The 20515-nt window shown below is 52.6% G+C and overlaps 1 protein-coding gene across 1 annotated transcript; it reads right to left on the bottom strand.

Moving 5' to 3' along the window:
• Positions 1–203: 203 nt before the first annotated feature.
• Positions 204–19459, bottom strand: LOC118896821 (cytochrome P450 4B1). The gene is made up of 12 exons (XM_036855292.1): positions 19280–19459; positions 9239–9290; positions 9022–9066; positions 8330–8456; positions 8067–8091; positions 7176–7300; positions 6826–6894; positions 6483–6636; positions 5496–5686; positions 3635–3767; positions 2028–2103; positions 204–274 (listed from the first exon to the last, which is right to left on the bottom strand). The coding sequence occupies exons 1-12, from the start codon at positions 19457–19459 to the stop codon at positions 204–206; spliced, it is 1248 nt and encodes a 415-aa protein (XP_036711187.1).
• Positions 19460–20515: the final 1056 nt, after the last annotated feature.

Below are 20515 nucleotides of genomic sequence, written 5' to 3'. Positions count from 1 at the left end.
CTCACACACATGCACACAATCTCTGGATCCTAGGAGGCAACAGGGTTTGTTTTGCGAGCGGGTAGGATTACATGGAATTCATCTTTGGTGCCCACTGGTCCCAGCTCCCCTCTCACATGGAACCTCCTCCTTCCCTCTGGCTCCAGAGCTCCCACAGACACGTGTCCTCAGAGAGAAAGGCAATTCTACCCGTGGAGGCTTAGTCAAAAGAGGTCAGAGTCAGAAGGCTTCCCCTCAAGCTCCTCCTTGATGAGCATCTTGGTCGGTTCCTTCCCTTAGTGTTTAAGGGGGATAACAGCCGCCTCAGTCCTGCCTCACTGGCCTCCTGAGGATCCAGAGATCAGGGCAGTAGACACATCTTAGACTTGAGTGCCACCCGTGAGCCAGGCATGGTTGGGACACTGGGCTCTGCTCCCTGATGATGCCTATTGAAACCGTTTCTTCAACTGTGCAGAGAAAGGTCTGTCCAGGGCCAGGACAGAGGGGAAAGTGGGTGGCATGGAGGACACTCTGGCTGAGGCCTCGGCATCCCAGCCTCAGGTGAGCAAGGAGGTCTGAGTCTTGACAGGGCTTTGCAGGAGTGAACATGTGGCCCATGGCCCAACTTCCAAGGCTGTGAGCTTTTTCCCAGAGGGGAAGCATCAATAGCAGGAAGGATGTGTCTCCAGATGGTCAATCCCCAGGGCAACTTAAAGACATCCCCAAGTCCCAGGGCCAGAAATCCCCTCTCTTGCCCCTCCCCCCAGTGTCCAGTGCCCTCCCTTCCACACCTGTCTAGTTCCTGGATTGGAGTGCACTAATGGCCTTAGACTTGAACCCTAGAGGCGTACGTGCCCCCAGCCATCAGGCAGCTACCGCAGGGACTACTGAGGAAGGAGTGCTAATTCCGCATGCGGCCCCAGCCTGAGTCCCTCTCCAAAAGTCCTCCTTTTCCCCTTCGTACCTCACCCTGCCTCAGGGCCTGATTCAGGCACCATCTCTTCCCAGAAGCCGCCCTCTGAGGCCACTCTGCCACCTTCCCCAGCAAAAATCCACATGCCCAGTGCACCAGATGACTGTGACACAGACACTGATGATGGCAGGAGTGCCACACAGACTTGTTTCAGGAGGGGCAGAAGATACACCCATGAAACCATAGTCCATACACCTTGACCTCACCAGTGGTTACCAGGGATTAAAAATTCATTGTCTTGGGACTTCCCCTGTGGTGCGGTGGTTAAGATCCGCCTGCCAATGCAGGGGACATGAGTTTGAGCCCTGGTCCGGGAGGATGCCACATGCCACGGAGCAACTAACCCCATGCACCACAACTACAGAGCCTATGCTCTAGAGCCCACGAGCCACAGCTCCTGAGCCTGCGTGCCTAGAGCTCATGCTCTGCAACAAGAAAAGCCACTGCAATGAGAAGCCCGCGCACCGTGACGAAGCGTAGCCCCCGCTCCCCGCACCTAGAGAAAGCCCAGGCGCAGCAACAGACTCAATGCAGCCAAAAATAAATAAATAAAAATAAATAAATGTATAAAAAGAAAAAATTCATTGTCTTGTGTATTTTTGGTTTAAGCAATTTTTCCTTATGTCTGTTATATTCCAAAAACATACACACAAAGTTAAACAAAGAAACAGATCTCAGTGAAGGGACAAGCCCCGAAAGCCATCCATCTATCAGGTGGAATGGGTGAGTGCCTGGTCATAACCACCAATCCCAAAGCACAGCTTCCACTGCGAACGCTGTGTAAACTTTAGAAAGATGGACAATTACGGGAGATGAATGCAGAGTCTAGAGGCAAGTAGGTGTTCACTATATGTTTGCCGAATGAATGCGTGAGCTCTGGAACACATGCATAGTAAGCATTTATAGACACACATGTTTACATGGCACTGCCCTCGAGGTGACTGTCTACGCAGGTGCCTATTCCCCTCTAATCCACAAGCCTGCGGAAGACAAGGGAACACAGCTACTCTACAACCCAGCTTGGAGACGGCAGCACCCAGGGAGAGGCCACAGCCTGGGCTGGCTGGGGCCCTACTCTCAGAGCCGGGGCCCAGCGGCTTCAGGTGGAGGTGGATGCCATTCTTGGAGCGCAGGGTAACTGGATGGGTGGCCTTGAGGGGTCCAGGGCAAACTCAAAACAGAGCAAGCAGAGGGCTGTGACCACATTCATCTTGTTCACGGCAAACTGCTGTGCGAGGCAGTTCCTGCGATGAGCGGCACAAAATGACATCAGGCTGCGGGGTGTCCTGAGTGATGGAAACCAGTGCTCTAAGTGACCAGCAGAAATCAGTAACTCTTTTTGGATGAATAACTGGCTGATTGACTGATTGACCTGGGCTTAAGAAACAGATCCTGGGAGAATGGTGAGGGTCCCAGACCAGGTAGGTTCACGTTGTGGGTTGTGGCGTAGGGGTCTCTCTTGGAACGACTCACCCACCCCACCTGCCAAGGACAAGACTATGCTAATGGTAGGAGGAAGGTCCCTGGAACTTCCCCTGCATCAGGGTCACCGCACACCCAGCATGGTCCCCCTCATCCCAGAGTTCCCCCAAAGGATGCCTCCCCAACGACATCCTCCATCCTCACCTCCCTGGTCCAGAGGACCAGGGATGTTAGGCTCTCCTTACCTGGGCCCAGCAGAGAAGAGAATGAAGGCAAAAATCCAACCACATTCTCAGGGGAAAAGGACAGGGGTTCGAAGACCTGAGGGGACAGGCCTTGCTTAAATACCTACCAGGTCCTAGGGCAGGCTGACCCCATAGCCACCCAGCCCATCCGACCTCTGGGCCCTGGGATGTCGTACCTCAGGGTCGAGCCACACTGCACTATTTCTATGGTGGGCATAGATGTGCAGAGAAATCAGGCTACCTGTGGGCAGAGCAGAGGCCTGGTGACCAGCTGGTCCTGAGGCAGCCAGGCCCACCTCCTCACAGGGCCAGAATTCCCTAGCGTCCCCCTAACTGGGTACCAGCCCCTCCCTGAGCACTGCCAGTGACAGAGAGTCCGTGACCACCCTCAACACATCAAAGTGCTTCTGATCATCGTCACACCTACTTCCTGTCGCCCCCTCACTGAGCACAACACTTGCCACAGACATTTGTGGAAAGGAAAAGGAAAAAAGGACTGATGCACTCCGCCACGAGGTAGGACAGGCAAGGACTATCACACACTTTCTGCTTTCCATTAACTGACTCTCAAGGGAAGTACTTGTCCATGATATTATGCTATCAGCAGTAACAGCTACCATTCACTGGTGCTTACTATGTGTCAGATCCAGCATTAAACACTCCTTACAAAGCTACCACACACGGTTATACAGGTTGTATATTGCACAGCATCATACCCTAAGTGAATGATGCCTCCTGAAGTTGTTCAGGGCCCAACCTGCACGGTGGTACATGACAGCCCTGACGAGTATTGTCTCTTTACTCCTGACAACAACCCAGTAAGGCAGGGACCCTTCTCATCCCCAGTTACAGAAGAGAGAGCAGAGGCTTAGAGGTACAGGGATTTACCCCTACCTTATGGAGCTAGGACTTGGACGCAGGCCAAACACAAAGCCTGGGCTCTTCCCCACTGGAGCGAGGGTACAGAGAGCACCCGCAAGGACTCCGGTTCCACCCCGAATCCACCCCATCCCACCTGCAGGTAGAGAGCGACCATCCACAAAGTGACAGGCTTGCTGAGCTGGCGGTACACCTGGGGCACGGCGGGGTAGAGGCGGAAGCTCTCCTTGAGGCACGTGGTCGGGTAGGTCATCTTCCTCAGATCATCCCTGCCAGCAATACAGCCAGGCCTTTCCGGGCTGTGAGCAACACGGTCCTGCGGGAAGGCGGGCCCAGCCCCAGCTCCTCCCTTCACCACCATCACACACCCGAGAGTCAGAGGGACACGAGTGCTCCAAGTGTCCAGGCCAGGCTGGACATAGGCTGGCCACTCGGACCCAGGGGTCTAGCTCCACTTTTCTCCATCCCTCCCTCACCTGCACTGCTAGGAAGGGAAAGCACAGGACCCTAGGGGTGTATGTGCTCCCGGCCATCAAGGACAAGGTCACTCCTGTGTCTCTCAGGACCCCACAGAAACCCCACAAGGGACAGTTCTTTAGGTTCTGCTTGGTTTCCCTGGGGAGCTGGAATGGAGAGGAACAGGGGCTGATATACACTGGTCAAATGAAGCAAGAAATGCATAAACAGTGACAAGCTCAGAGGGGGGTGAGTAATTTTCTATATATAGGAATAGATTGCCACTAGGAAGCTCAGACCCAAATGTGGTCCAACTACAACTACTGTGCAACACCTTGTTACAGAGCCCCAACTCTAGGGTTTACCCCCTGGTCCTCATTGTTCATGTGTGTTCTACATCTCATTGAATAGGTGTCCTTTAAGTTGCTTCAAGTTTGAAAGGCAATGAAATGAAAATTAAATAAATGTTTCAACTCCCTGCCCCCAGGCTGTGTTCACATTGTTCCCCGACCTGGAGGGCCCAGCTCTCCCCCTTTGCCTATCTGAGTTTCACGCCTCCTTAGGAAGCCAACTCAGGCCCACCCCTTTCGATTCCTCTGCTCTCAACACGGGGCCACTCAATCTTACCCCATTCTGTGGTTTTCTCTAGCTTTTTGGTTCTGTGAGTCTGTCTTTCTAAAAACTCCCAGAGGGCAGTATCTTGGCTCCTCCCCCCCTCACCCACACCCCAGGGAGCGCCTGGCACACGGCCAGACACCCTGGGAGGTTTCCAGCGTCCGACCAATAAAACCACACGTCCCTCACCCGGATCCTGGAGTTCTCAGTCAGTCTCCCTCAGTGAATCTAAAGTGTCTCCCCTCCACTGAGCATTTTTGGAGCCCCTGCTGTGTGCCTAGCCCTGTGAGAAAGAGAGAAAGGTGACAGGACTCAAAGGCCTGAGGGGAGGAAGGGAGGGGGGCAGAGGGCACAGATGGGAGAGGGGCCCGTGGGAGATCGCCAAAGCTCATTCTGCACGAGAGGTCAGCGTCAACCAGTGTCGTGTCAGTGAGCTCAAGCTTGAACCAAGAAACGGAAAACAGTTGCAAGTTTTAAGTGATGGAGTTTGGGAAACAGCCTTTTCTCCTTCATCAGAGGAGTCTAGAGGCTGCACACGGCCCTCCAAAGGCAGGTGGGAGGGAATCCGCTCCCCCGGCTACCCCAGCTGTGTGCATCCTCCGTTTCCAAACCTTTCTCTCCCCGTGCTCCCTGCTCTGTCCAGGAACCAGAAGGGTACTCAGCTTCTGCCAGCAGAGGGAGCCGGAACACAGGTCAGCCTCCTGCTGCCCACCTTCTCTCCACGACTCCCATCTGAAAAGGGTCCGCTGTGAGAGAAAGGGCTCAGGGCTGTGTCCACGCATAGCTCCCCCAAAAGCCACAGCACTGAAGGGGAAAAGGACAAGGGCTACCTGCCGTCACCTGGCTTCCAGGGTGGCCCTGTAAGCACAGCTCTTCCCTGGGACCGGGAAGCAGGACAGACGGGGCTCACCCACAGCCTCACTCACCCCTGGATGGAGTCCCGGTCCCTAAAAATCTCTCGCACCTCCTCCTGACAATGATGCTGGCACTCGGGGTACAGGGCCATGCAGTAGAGAAACCAGGACATGCCACTGGTGGTGGTGTCATGGCCTTCAGACATGAACGTGTCCACCTCGGCCCAGAGGTCTGCATCGGACAGCTCGATCCCATCTTCATCCTGGGTCAGAAAGGCACAATGCGACCGCCCAAGGCATCTGAGGTAGGTTCCAACAAGACCTCATAAGAGTAGCTGTCAAATGAAGGTCTGGGGGAGGGAGGGAAAGCTCCTTTTCAGACTGGGGGTGAGGACCTTCCCCTAGATTCCTATCTGTTCTCCCAAGCACAGCTTGGATGCCTCCTACTCCAGGAAGCCTTCTTTGACTTGACCCCTCTGGCCAAGTGACCTGTGACTTCACCAGCCCTGTCATCTTGGCTCACTTGACACACAGAATACCACCCGGAGGAGGAAGCGGTCTGTCAATGTCCACCTCCTGTCTCCTGCACTAGACCGTCAGCGTCTGGAGGCCAAGGCCAGGGCTTTCTCAGCGTCTGCATCCCTAGCACGGACACTAACCCAGGGTAGGGCTCAGTGAGTTTGTGGAGTGAGTGAATAAAGGACCAACTGAATGAGTGAATGAATGAATAAGTAATGTATAAAGCCTAAGCTTGTAAGATTCGCAGGTGCTAAGATTCTTCAGAGTCTTAGAAGTCTGGAATGGGACTTCAGACATGTGACCCAGCGTCCCTGCCACTACATCTCTCCCCAGTGCCACGGCCAGCCACAGCCAGCCCCTTCCCACCTCTGAGCCTTTGCTGATATGCATCATGGGACGAGAAGCAGGTCGTACGTGCTGGGGAAAGAGGAAGAAAATGCTTAGCCCCTGCTGCTGTCCAGTGAGCCCTGTCCCAGGAGGACGGTCTGAAGACCCGTGTGGGACAAGTTCTCAGGTTGGGGCGGGTGACTGTGCACTCACCCGGGCCCCCAGGAGAACGTCCAGGAAGTCCAGGTGCCTCCGGCTCTGGATCTTCTCTCGCTCTTTCTTGTCCTGCAGGGCTGCCTTCCCTTCCCTGATGACCTGATCTGGGCTGGGAGCACAGGGTGTCACTGCCTGGGGACCCGCCCTCTGCCTGAAGGGGGAACGGATGTCCTGCACTGGGACAGGTCCCCCAGGGGCCGGGAGGAGCTAGATTAGACCCTGGGCTTCCCGTGGGGGGGCCGTGCAGGAAGTTCCCACTGTGTGGTCGTGGGCCACCTGGCAGGCCTGCAGGAAGTGGCGGCCCTGCGGGGTGAGCTAGTAGACGGAGTCCTTGTGGTACTGGAAGGACTCGAAGCGCTGCTGCAACAGCAGCGAGAGATCGCTGACCGCCAGGCAGTAGCTCCTGTCCCTGCACAGCGGAGGGAGGGAGGGATGCTCAGACACTGACCCCCAGCAGAGCCCCCGAGCGGCTCCATTCCACAATCCAGCCCCAGCCGCTGCGCTCTCTGCCCGTCCTCTCCCTGCCATTAGCCTCCCACCAAAGCCATGGGAAAGGCCCGTCCCCACCTGAGCTGGGCTCCCTAGGGCAGGACCCTATCTCCTCTCAGACCAGGGCCCGGGAGTCCTGCCACCTCGCCCCGCCAAGCCAGCCTGGGTGGAGACTGTGGTCAGCCCCGAGGGCCCCCTGACCTGTGGCCCAGGCCGCTCTTTCCTCTGCCAAAGGTGCACTTCATGAGCGAGTCCAGCGCCATGTGGCCCACATCGCAGAAGATGTCAAAGCTCTTATGCTCACGAGACTTTTCCTCCCACTTGTCCTAGAACCCAGAGATGGAAGGTGATGAGTGAGAGAGGCCAGCCAGGCTGGGTGCCCGACACCTGCCCTCCAGGACCCACTGCTGTCCTCCCCCCACACACCCCCCGTCCCTAGCCTGGCCTCCATCCTGCTGTTATGGGGGTGGTGGAGGGGAGAGGCTTCAGGCTCAGAGGGCAGAACCAGGAGGCAGCCTCGGTCAGCACACACAGACACTTCTTCCCAGCCAGGCAGCTGTGTGTAAGGGGAGAGCAGGGCCGAGGGGTGGTGAGCTCCCCAGCACAGCCTGTGTGTAAGTCAGGCCTGCAGTGATACTGGGGAGGAGCCTCCTGCAAAGGGAAAGACCAGCCTGGGAAACGTCTGGGGATTATCCAGCCCTAAGACTCTGAGCTGGACCCCTGATGCCCGGCATCCATTTTGTTTTATTTTATTTTATTTTATTATTTTATTTTTAAAATTTAATTTAATTTTACTTTATTATTTTATTTTTTTAATTTTATTTATGTTTTAGGCCACGCCATGCAGCATGCGGGATCTTAGTTCCCCGACCAGGGATCAAACCCGTGCCCCCTGCATTGGGAGCACGGAGTCATAACCACTGGCCCGCCAGGGACGTCCCCCCGCATCCATTTTAGAGGTGAGTTGCACTTGACGTTATTTCAGGCAGTTGTGCTAGGCCGAGAATGAGGACACACTTTTTAGATATGGAAGGTCTTCCTAATACTCTCAAGTACAGGCAGCCCTCAAATCTGCTACAGTAGGAGCTTTACTGGGGTCTCACAGAGGCCCTTTGATCTGGGAAGAGGGAGGACTGGGTCTCCTGGTGGAGACAAGGGCCGGGGCTGCCTGGCCACTTGGAGCCTCAGCACCTGGTCAGCACCCGGCCCGCAGCAGGTATCAGGCAGGGCAAGGCTCGCACAGCTACTGCACACAGAAACGGGCCTCGGGAACTCAGCAATTCTCCTCACTGCCCTCCCCCAGGGAAAACTGGCCCTGCAGCACAGCCTCCAGGAGCCTGGCATGGGGAGATCACAGCATGGCATGTGTGAACTCTGTGAACACGGCCAGGTAGGGCTTCAGCAGGTCATAAGGGAAGCCAGGTGTGAGCAGCTTGTGATGCTGAAACCACTTGGGCCCCTGGAGGACCAGCAAGCCTCTCCCTGGGGAAGGGATGGGAGAGGGCGGGCCGGTCAGGTCACACAATCCTGCCACACCCCTGGCAGCCAGGGGCCAAGCACAGCCAACCCACCCAACCCCACCCCCGTCCTCCCTGCCCAGCCTCGCATCCCAACCCAGCTCTGCCTTCCAGCCACCCAGCCTCGCAGCCTCTGGTGACACCAACCTGGGTCCTGCCACCACTCCTTTCCTCAGGCCCTGGCCCCAGCCAGCGCCACCAATAAAATCTCCTGGATCACCTCTAGTGCCACCTCCTCCAGGAAGCTGTTCCTCACAGGGACGCATTGTCCAGAGCCTTTGCACTGCCTCTCTAGGAAAGAGACACTCTGACAGGAGAAGGTGCCTGAGACCCACCTCCCTGGCAGCCTGGAGCTCTCCTGCTTCCTCCCGCATTTCCTACTGAGCAGCTGAGCTTAGCATAGGTAGTTGGGGGCCGGGTGGTCCAGTGGATGGAATAACTACCAGAGTGGGCACTGGGCAGGGAGGTCCGGACAGGGAAGGCTCCTGCTCACCCAGCACCAAGGGCAGGAAAGGCAGGTGCCCACTCACCAATCCACTGGAGGAAGAAGTCAAACACATCTGGGGCCTTAGGGTCTGCAGGACAAGAGAAGCTTGGGTCAGGCGGGGACTGGGGATTTCCAGAGGATGCTTGGTGATAAATACGGTGGGGACCTCAGCTGCCTAGACTTAGGGTGCAAGCCCAGGACCCCTCCCCACATGGTTCCTTTGCTCTCAGGAAGCTCCACCTTCTCCCAGGAGTCCTCACCTCCTCGACTGTACACAGCTTTGGTGTAGTCAGGGCCATAGATGTTCAGGAACTGAACAGTTCAAGGAACTGTCCCAACCAGACTGGGTGGGCGTAGGGCCACCACCTTGTCCAGACTCCCCATCTGCTGGATCTGAAATGGCAACAGAAGGCCAGGTCACTCGGGAACCCAGCGTCACCAGCCAGGCCAACGGGGAAGAGAGGAGGCTGCCCAGGAAGGCCCAGGGAGCGCCCACTCCCTCCTCCTGCACCCCCTCTCCTAGCCAGCCACCCTGTCCTACACATCTCTGGGCTCAGTCCCCTCTCCAGCCCCATAGCCACTGCTCTAAGTCCAAGCTACCCTCTTATTGCCCCTGGGTGAGCTGGGCCAACCTACTTCCATCTGGTGCCTGCCACCAACCCCCTATCTCCACTGCAGCCAGAAGGAGATTTCTTTTCAGCATCAAAGTTTTTCATTAGAAAGAGAATTCCAGCTTCTTGTTCAATACAGAAACCACCTCGATTCCACCCCTGTTAAGTTATGCAACACATTTTTTACTGAGGACCTGCTATGGGCAGAGCCCTGTCTCAGGGGAATGAGTTAAACATGATCCTGCCCTTTCCTTCTATGGGGGAAAGACTGATAATAAACAAGTAAACAACGAAGTAAAATGATTGCAGGAAGTAACGAGTACTAAGAAGGAAATAAACACAGCGCTGGGAGAGAGACTAACAAGGAGGCCCTGCTTAGGTAGGGTGACCCAGGACGGGCTCTTGTTGGAGAGGACATTCAAGGTCAAACCGGAAGGATGATAAGGAGCTGACCGTGTGAAGAGTAAGGGAAGAGCATTCCAGGTAGAGGGAACAGCAAGCACAGAGTCTGGAGTAGGAAAAAGTATGGTGTCTCCCAGGAGCTGCCACTAGGGGGACAGTGGCCTGTAATGTGGTTGGAGAGATCGTCCAGAGGGTGGTGTGTGCTCTTTGGAGATTTTTCTAGCCACATCTACTCACCTAAAGGTGTTTTATGTAAATGGGGTATATGACAAATACTTTTCCAAAACCTGCCTTTTTAAATTTAACATATTTTGTCCTTCTTTCCAAACTAGTGCATTTAACTGTCTCTCCGTATTTCTAACAACTGCCTAGTATTCCACTGCAGGGATGTACCATTATATATTTTTCCATTTTTGCCTGTGTGGAGGGAGCCTTTTAGAGATATACTTAAAACCCTTCAGTGGGACTTCCCTGGTGGCGCAGTGGTTAAGAATCTGCCTGCCCATGGACATATATACACTACCAAATGTAAAATAGAAAGCTAGTGGGAAGCTGCCACATAGCACAGGGAGATCAGCTCGGTGCTTTGTGACCACCTAGAGGGGTGGGATAGGGAGGGTGGGAGGGAGACGCAAGAGGGAGGGGATATGGGGATATATGTATATGTATAGTTGATTCACTTTGTTATAAAGCAGAAACTAATACACCATTGTAAAGCAATTATACTCCAATAAAGATGTTAAAAAAAAAAAAAAAGAATCTACCTGCCAATGCAGGGGACACGGATTTGAGCCCTGGCCCGGGAAGATTCCACATGCCGTGGAGCAACTAAGCCCATGCGCCACAACTACTGCGTCTGCGCTCTAGAGCCCGCGAGACACAACTACTGAGCCCACATGCCACAACTACTGAAGCCCATGTGCCTAGAGCCCATGCTCCGCAACAAGAGAAGCCACCGCAATGAGAAGCCCATGCACTGCAACAAAGAGTAGGCCCCACTCGCTGCAACTAGAGAAAGCCCGCACATAGCAATGAGGACCCAACACAGCCAAAAATAAAAAAATAAAAGAAAACATTGGCCAGAGATAGTCAGTCCCATGAGGAACGAGCCCAAAGTCTCACTCAATCTGGCGAGTCAAATAAAGGCCACCACCAGCACTTCCTGTGTGATAAACAGCATTGCAGATTTCTTTTTGTTTTTCCCAGAAGGTCCTAGCCTGCCTGCTCTGGCTAATGTCCAGAATCACTGCTCCTTTCCACATTCTTTCTCTTGACATAGGGAATGGAAGGGGACAGATGTGTATTGAGTATCTCCTATATGTCAGGTGCTATGTGAGTGAATTCATAGATTGTTTCATGTACCTAATACAGAGCAGAGAATTACTCTCATTTTACAGATGAGAAAACTGAGGCTCAGAGATGTGAACTGATTTGCCCATTGCTTGTAGGTTAGTAGTGTTCTAATTCAGGTTAGAGGGCCACATTCTCTTCCGCATATTGAAGCCTGCCAGGGTTGCTGTGTTCAGCTGTATAAACTGTGCACTGCACAATCCTAGGGTGTGCCTTTCATGATGAGGTCTGTGCAAGTGCTGGCCCAGCTTTTCCTCCCTGTAAAGTTCCCTTTCACAGTCCTCACCCACTCGATTAATCCATATTCTATCTTCCAGGAAACAACCTTGAAGAAGGACACAGGACATCTGAAAATTTAGCCCCAGGAATCCTTGTCTAGCCCAAGACACTTCTCCCAAGGTCCCTGGGCCTGGACTTGGCTACTTTGGTCTCCAGCCACCCATTTGTGGCTTCTCTGGGATTCTTCTCCTTCCAGGTGTCCTGTAGAGTCCAGGGGAATGTCCCCATAGAGCACTTCCCTCTCTGCCTCTGAACTCATTATCCTGAGTTCAACCCAGGAGTGTTGTAAGAATTTCATTGCCCTTGTGCACACAATGTGCAAAAGGTTACAAGTGATCAACATAATCTCTGCCCATCAGTAAAAGGGAAACTTCCTTCTGGTGTCCCTAACCCCTTTCCTGTTTCCTTCCTTTTTGGTGTCCCTGGAAGTACCCCCTTCCCTCTGTGTCTCTCTTATTTTTCCATCTGCCCTCCTGGGTTTTCCTTGCCAACTTTCTGATCACCACGGCTGTGCCCCTTCTCTCCATCCCTCTCAGGTCCAGGGAGCCCAACTGACAGGGGACAAGGAGAGGCTTAAGTCACAAAGCAGCCTGACTCACAGGATCTCAGGGTTGGAAGGAACCCTTGGCTGATCGGTTTCATCGAGCCTCATTCTCCTTCTCCTCAGCCATGAGCGTGTCCCCTGCCTGCAGCATCCCCACCCAGGACAGGAGACCCTGACCTGAGGCTGACACTTTCCCAGCCTGAGCTAGCCCTGCCTCCCCATGCCCAGCTTTCTCCTCCATGCCCTTGATCGCCCCAGGAACCTAGCATGAGTGAGGATAGCTCTCGGCACCTGGCCCCACTAGTGGAGCTGCAGCTCCGTCAAAAGGACTGGGGCGTCCTCTCTCTAGGGGCATATGGCTGCCTGAGTAGCTTCTCTGGGTTACACAACTGGATGTCTCAGACCCATCCTCAGATGCCCCAAGCTGGGACGTCTACAGGGCTCTGAGGTCTAGGCCAGCTTGTCTTTCTCCAGAAGGAAGGAAGCAGGAAAAGAGCAAGTCATGGAGATAATTCACTGACCCTGGCTCCACAGCCACACGGCCCTCATCCTCACATCTGCACTCCTTGTAGACCTCGCCAAGAATAAACAACAGAAGGGAATGGGAAGAGCAAGCATAGACCCCACTCTCCTCTGGTCCCCAGAACCGGAGGAAGTTTTGCTTGGAGGAGTAGGTCTGAAAGAGACCTCAACATTGCCAAACCTCACCCAATCTTTATAGGTGGGAACAGGACATCCCAAAGACAAAGAGAACTGTTCCACATGAGTCAGGCCAACTGGGATCCTGACTGAGGCCCTTTCTGCTGCCCCTCCTGTTAGTAAGGCTGCCCAAGCCGTCAGCTGGTTGAGCTGAAGCTCAGTGGGCAAGTGTTCAAGAAGCAAGATACCTGCTAAGCCAGTCTGCTGCAGCCACAGCTCTCCCTCCCTCAGGGAACAAATAAATCTGCCCACACAATGGGGATAGCAGTTCAGAAAAACAAACTGATAGGGAGGGAAGGGGGTAAGCTATCTTCTTCCTCAGCATGTCGGGGCTTCCTTGAGGCAGGTCATGCTGATCTCCAATTCCCAGGACACGGAGTTGCCTGAACCAACTCCTTCACCCTGTGGGAATCCCCGCCCCAAGAGCTCGAACATCTCTAGTGACAAGAAACTTACTACTTTTCAAAATGGCCTAATCATCTTTGGACTGTCTTAATACAGCCACTATGGAGAACAGTATGGAGGTTCCTTAAAAAACTAAAAATAGAACTACCATATGACCCAGCAATCCCACTACTGGGCATATACCCTGAGAAAACCATAATTCAAAAGGACACCAACATGTACCCCAGTGTTCACTGCAGCACTATTTACAATAGCCAGGATATGGAAACAACCTAAATGTCCAACGACAGATGAATGGATAAAGAAGATGTGGTACATATATACAATGGAATATTACTCAGCCATAAAAAGGAATGAAACTGGGTCATTTGTAGAGATGTGGATGGACCTAGAGTCAGTCATACAGAGTGAAGTAAGCCAGAAAGAGAAAAACAAATATTATGTGTTAACACATATATGTGGAATCTAGAAAAATGGTACAGATGAACTTATTTGCAGGGCAGGAATAGAGACGTAGACGTAGAGAACGGACATGTGGACATGGGGGGGAAGAGGAGGGTGGGACGAATTGGGAGATTAGGTCTGACATAAATACACTGCCATGTGTAAAATAGATAGCTAGTGGGAACCTGCTGTATAGCACAGGGAGCTCAGCTCAGTGCTCTGTGACGACCTAGATGGGTGGGATTGGGGGCGTAGGGATAGGAAGGAGGTCCAAGAGGGAGGAGATATAAATACATATAGCTGATTCACTTCATTGTACAGCAGAAACTAACACAACATTGTAAAGAAGTTATACTCCAATTTTTAAAAAAAGACAGTCACCAAACTGAAAGCTGCCTGCCTGTGACCTTCCCCATGGGTCTCCGGTCTGCTCTCTGGGGCCACATAGGCTCTCACTGCCCATTGGGAGTTGGGGGTCAGATCCTCCCGGGTCCGATTTCCTCCAGGATGGACATCTCTAGGTGCCCTTGGGTGCTCTCCTCTCAGTCTCCCCCACCCCGTGGGCACTGCCTCCACACACACCAGATTGGTTGGCATTCAGTGTGTGCATGAGCCCCAGACAGTGTCAAAGACAGCAAATCAGTGTAATCAAAGCTAAAGGGTTAGGAGTGCCTGCCAAGAAGAACCAACAAAAACTGAGATGAAGCAGCATCTCTGAAATAACCATAAAAATCAGTGGGAAAAAAATGGACTCAGTTTACACAAGCTCTTTGGAGATTCAACTATGAGGTTGAGCAGAGAACCATGGGGAGCCTGGAGGAAGGCGATCCGTGAACAATGTCCCAAGAAGCAGAGAAATGATTTCCCCCCAACTCTAGTGACAAATAGGTGACTTCATCCTCCATCTTCCCTTTCAGAGACAAGTGTACCACTACACACGTGTATGAGAACATAAGTTAATGCACAACACACAGAAGCAACCCCTGGCTCAACAGAAGGAGCCCTAGGAACTTTGGGTGAGATTGACATGGGCCACCACGACTCTTCTAGCCACCATATATTGGCTGGGAAATATGGTGGGCCTTGCCCAATGTCATACAACTTTCAAGTCCAAGTTTTTCAGTTCCAAAGCCTGTGTATACTCTGCCCCCAACACCTCCCTGTCTTCAGCACCGAAGATGAACTCCAGCACCAGGAATAACCAGATTGGAGGGGAGTACAGGGAAGTATCCAAACACCCAGGAAGACAGAAGGGCAGGGGCCCAAGAAGCGCCCAAGAGTCCAGGGGGATGCAGAGATCAGTCCTCACTCTGTGTGAGTGGCTTTACTGCCCTGAGTTGGGTCCCCCAGGGATTCATTCACACATTCAACAAATGGGCATGGAGCACCCACTCTCAATGCCAGGCATGGTGCTTGTTCCTGGGGACACAGTGTGAACAGGACAAAGCCGTGCCCTCCCCAAACTTACATTCCTAGTGGGGAGAAAGGAAATAAACAAGAATCAAATACATCAATCATACAATTTCAGGTAGTGATAATTCGAGGAATAAAAATAAAGCAGAATAAGGGGCAGGGCTGCTACTATAGACAGGAGGTTGGGAGGATCAGGGAAGCCCGCTCTCTTTTTTTTTTTTTTTTTTTTGCTGTTTATACAATGAATTTTATTTTTTATTTTATTTTTTTAACATCTTTATTGGAGTATAATTGCTTTACAATGGTGTGTTAGTTTCTGCTTTATAACAAAGTGAATCAGCTATACATATACATATGTCCCTATATCTCCTCCCTCTTGCGTCTCCCTCCCACCCTCCCTATCCCACCCCTCTAGGTGGTCACAAAGCACAGAGCTGATCTCCCTGTGCTATGCAGCTGCTTCCCACTAGCTATTTATTTTACATTTGGTAGTATATATAGGGAAGCCCTCTCTTAGGTGACATTTGAGCAGAGATTGGCAGAAACACCTTCTAGAAAACCCCATACCATTGGCCACTATCTGCTCCTCAAAAAATTCTGTTTCCTCAACTGTACCCTCCACCCCTCTGCACCCGGCAAATCAGTCTTGCTCTACTTCACAGAGAACATAGAAGCTATCAGACAAGAGATCCCTTAAAGTCAGCCACCAGACCTGAAGAACGACCTGCCTCCTCCCAGCCTCCCCACCTTCCCTCCTGTTCCAGTAGAGGAGGCGTCCAGGGCTTGTCCAAGGCCAATCCCTTTAGAGTCCAACCCTCCCGTCAGGCACCTCACCCATCAATTAGCACCTCTCTCTCCTAACACAGACCCCAGCCTCTCTACCAGCTCCTTCCGATCTGCACTTAAAACATGCCCAAGTCTCTCACACTTCAAACACCAAACAAAACCTCCTTTGGTTCTGCTTCCTCCTCTAGCTAACACCCCATTGCCCTCCTCCCTCCACAACCTAACTTTTCAAAAGAGCTGCTTCCCTGTTACCACTTGCTCCTGCCTCAGCCCCCACCTCTCCAACTCTGCTGGGACACGGTCAATTCCTCCCTCTTTCTGGAGCTCTCTCCTGGATGTCCTCCCACCTCTCCTGGATGTCCTCCCACCTCTCTTGATGCCCCCTCTCAGCAGCTCCTCACCTGTCATTTGTTAATCAAAGACTGAGGCTCCCCCAAATCCAGCCCCTGGTCTCCTCCCACGCTGCACCTTCTTCCTGCAGGCTCTCACCTACTCCCAGGGCTTCCTTTGCCATCTACCTGACACTGGTTCCTAAATGGACTGCTCGTCCCAGCTTACCTTTCTCTGAGCTCCAGAAACATGACCAACCACCCCCTGGACATCTCTGCGTGACTTCCTCCAGGCCCCTCAAACCCAGCATTTCCGAACGTGAACACAGCATGCTTGCCCCCCAAATCTGCCCCTCCTCCCCTACCTGGGGATGGAAACACCATCCATACTGATACCAGCCAGAAACATGAAATGACGGTTTCCCCAAGATTTATACTAATACTAAGGGGGATGCCCTGTGGAAGCTGCCCCTCTCCCCTGCAGATCCACCAAGTGACTTTTACATTGGAATCAGCAAACGGGAACTAAAGAGAGCCGAATGTAGCAGTTCCCAGGGGCGTGGGTCCTGCCATTAAACACTCCAAATCCAGAATCCAAGGGTCCCGTGCCCAGACACTGACAGGTGCTGCCAGGCCCAGAGCCTCCTCTTCCTGGCTCTCAGATCCCCACATTTTTACCCCTAGACATAAAAATTGATTCCTCCAGGTTACAACCCAGTCTTGACGCTCAAGGGGTACTTTTCTCTCTTTAAGTGACTTTGCCAAATTCTGCTCTGATCCAGTTATGTTGATGTCACAGTCTAACAAAGCTCCCAGAGCAATCCTATGCCCCCCTTTTCCTAGTGCATGAAGCGGGGCCTCACTGATACCCTCACATGTGGCTACGATGGAGGCCTTAATACCTCCACTCCCACACACACCCACGACACCAAGACAACCTGCTCTGCCTCTCACTTCCCTCCATCTCACTGGCTCACTCCATCAGCATCTGCCTAGATCGTTGCCTCAGCCTCCACCCTGCTCTCCCTGCCTCCGATTTAGTCTCTGCCAATCTAGTCTTCACCCCAAAGTCAAAGTGATCTTTCTACCACACAAATCTGAGCTTGTCACTCCCTTGCGTGAATCCCATCCCTGGTTCCCTGTTGTGCTCAGGATAAAGTAAAGCCTTTGACCTTGCCTACGAGGTCCCATGTGATCTGCCCCTCCTACTTCTGCTTTACCCTCTCCACTCTGCCCTCCCTCTCACCCCTCCAGAAGCGCAGAGCTACTAACACAGGCACATACTAGACCTTGAGAAACAAATATCTGTTGAACAAATTAATTTCTTAAACACCCAACACTCTTTCCAGTCTCTCCCTTTGCACAGGTATCATCTTCCTCCCTTCCTTCTGCACTTCCGCAGGCTGCTACATCCAGATCTTCTAGAACTCACCTCAGCAACGCTTCCCTGGGCCCAAGGATCTGGAACACTGTGCTATCTGTCTCTACCAGACAGGGTTCCTCTAGGGCCCGCTCTAGTCTTATTTCTTCCTCCTCTGGCCTCAACATAGGGCCAGACCCAGAGTAATTGATCAGACAACTGTGCACTGTACAATCTTAGGGTGTGCCCCTCCACTTGTCTTCTCCATCACTGTCTCCTCTATCGGTACCCCGCCCTACTCTCTGGCTTTCACTGTCTGTTCATCCAGTGATGCCTACTCTGGGCAGGCTCTGTGCTGGACCCTGAGGGGACAGGGAAGAATCAGATTGGGTCTCCATCCTCCAGGGGTCATGGTCAAGTGGGAAAGATGAACAAGTAAACAGAAGAGGACAACCCTATGGGACAAGTGCTGAGATACCAAGCCTGGGGCTGATGCAAAATGCTGGTGAGGCAGCCCATCAGCCTGGGGGCAAGGAAGGCTCTGGTGTCTGTTTTCCCCCCTAGACAGTAAGCTCCTTGAGAGCAGAGCCTGGGTCTGATTCATCTCCCGGACCCATCCTGTCCTTTTCTGGGTGTCTCCAGGATGCAGGTAGATTACTAGGCCATCCTGAGAGGGTAGTTATTTGTACGGGCAAGAATAAGCCTGGGCAGTCCTCACCCAGCGGTAAAGCTCACCACTAGTGTCAATCATGGAGGAAAGGCAATTCTCTAGATTGCTTGTGGGAAAAGTGTACTCAGGAGGTAGTAGAAGTCATTATTCCTCTCTCTGAGCCTTAATCTCTGGCAGCTATACCTGAGTTCCCAACCCTGGCTGCAGATCAAAACACTTGGGGGTGTTTTTTAATTCAGACTCCTACTTCCAATATGTTAATTAGGGTCTTCAGAGCTTGGGGGCCAAGGAATCTGCTTCTCACAGTTGATTCCAATGCAGCTGTCCCTTGCCCTGTCCCTTAGAAAACTCTGGTCTACATCCCCATGAAGGTAGGAAACTAAGAGCTGTTCCTGACAATGTGTGCTAAAGTGGTCCCCACTGCCCTGAGATAACTGGGAAGGACAAGTCAGAATCTGATCCCAGGAAGATGCCTGGCTCCCGACCCAGTCCATAGGCATGGCAGGGAGGACACCACCTCTGGGGTCACCAACTGTTTAAATGGTCCGGAGGTCTCCCAAGTGAGACCACTCGTCCCTGCCTTCACTTCCATTTTCTGCCCTAAAAAAAGGAATCTTTATACTGCACAGAACAAAGAGAACACTGATTAAGCTCTAAACAAGATTGCCTAGTTGTATCAGACTATCCAGGGGTATTTTTCCCATGTTATCCCCGAGTCCTTAGCAGAGCTCTGTCTGAACCTTGGGCCTCAGAATGATGGGACAGAATGATGGCCCGCTTGGGTCCCAGCTTTTAAGTGCCCCCATCCCCCACCCCCACCTGATGCCAGCTTGGAATACAAGAGTGAGGGGGAGACCCAGTGGGAAAGATGAATGGGAACCACGGCTCCAAGGACCCCATTCCTCTGCCCTAGCATAGGGCCTCCCTCCATGGCCCCCAGGGGGTTAGGCCAGATTCCCTGAAGGTAAGGAGGCTGTTTTCTTCCTCCATCCTCCTCCTGGTCACTTACGTCGAGGGCATGCCCGAAGAGCCAGTGGGTGGGAGGCCCTGGGAAGCTGTCCATAGCCCTGGCCAGCATCTGCCTCCCCAGCAGCAGACAAATGAGCTTGAGGAAGCCTAAGACCAAGATCAGTCCAAAAGCCCACAGGCTCAGCTGGGAGAGGCTCGGGGAGAGCAAAACAGGCACCATGGCTTGAGTCACAGCCACCCAGGTTCCCACCTGCCTCCTGATGCCCTCAAGTTCCCTTATACCGTGAGCCCAGGCACCCTGCCAGCTCCCATTCCAACCACGCCCTGCTGTCGGCAGCAGCCCAGGCTAGTCTGAGCTCCACAGGGCAGAGACAACAGCCCTCAAATTCACAGACAACAGAGGAGACAGCCTGGCTGATTTCTACCAAAACTCAACTGAAGAAAAACTAGATGGTGGGCTTCAAAGAAATGAGCCAATGGGTTTCCCTATTTAGTTCCTTAGAGGAGCAACCGGAAGGCAATTCTTGGTGTAATCATCAGCATAATAATGACTACCTTTTCATATAAGCTACCTTGGATGTTTCAGGCACTCTCTACACACTATCTCATTTAACCCCAACAAGGAGGTCATAGGTACTCACTCTTTAAACTCATTTTCCAGATAATGAAACTGAGGCTTACCTTGCCTGTGCTTTCTTGAAAGAGAGCTTCCACTGTCCCCTTCAACATGGACCACTGGGAGAGCTTGCATTTATGCCAGCCTCATGATGCTTAAGTCTTTTTTTGTGAGGCACCTTCAGGGGCAAGATTCTAGCCCCAGAAGGGAGAGCTTGGGTCAGAAAAACGCCAACTCCACTCCCAAGATCATAGTACAAACTTGAACTTGGGAACATTATTTTCAGGGTGATGAGGAGAGATCATCAAGCTCAGTGACCCCTGGACTGATGGAGTGAGGCACTTGGTCCCAGAGAGGGGCAGGGAATTGTCCAAAGGCTCATAGCAAGGCAGCAGCAGCTCTTACTTCCCCAAGTCAGGGCTCATGAAGGAATTACAAGTCAGGTTAGCTTGGGCAGAGCTCCATAAGAGGGAACAAGAAACAATCTGATTATGGTGAAGGGCGTGGCTTGGAGGAGAAGAAAACATTAGGGGTATTGTGAAGCTGAAACCACAAGGAGGAGCATGCTGGGAAACCAGAATGTCAAGTGTTAACATGGAGCCTTCGACAGAGGAGAAAGTGGACTGAACTTTGTGTTCTGTGCTCCAAGCCACAGAGTGG

Source organism: Balaenoptera musculus, chromosome 1 (genome assembly GCF_009873245.2).
Source record: "Balaenoptera musculus isolate JJ_BM4_2016_0621 chromosome 1, mBalMus1.pri.v3, whole genome shotgun sequence".
Lineage (NCBI taxonomy): Eukaryota > Metazoa > Chordata > Mammalia > Artiodactyla > Balaenopteridae > Balaenoptera > Balaenoptera musculus.
Note: the sequence above shows the minus strand (reverse complement) of the source record. Positions and strands in the feature narration are given on the sequence as shown.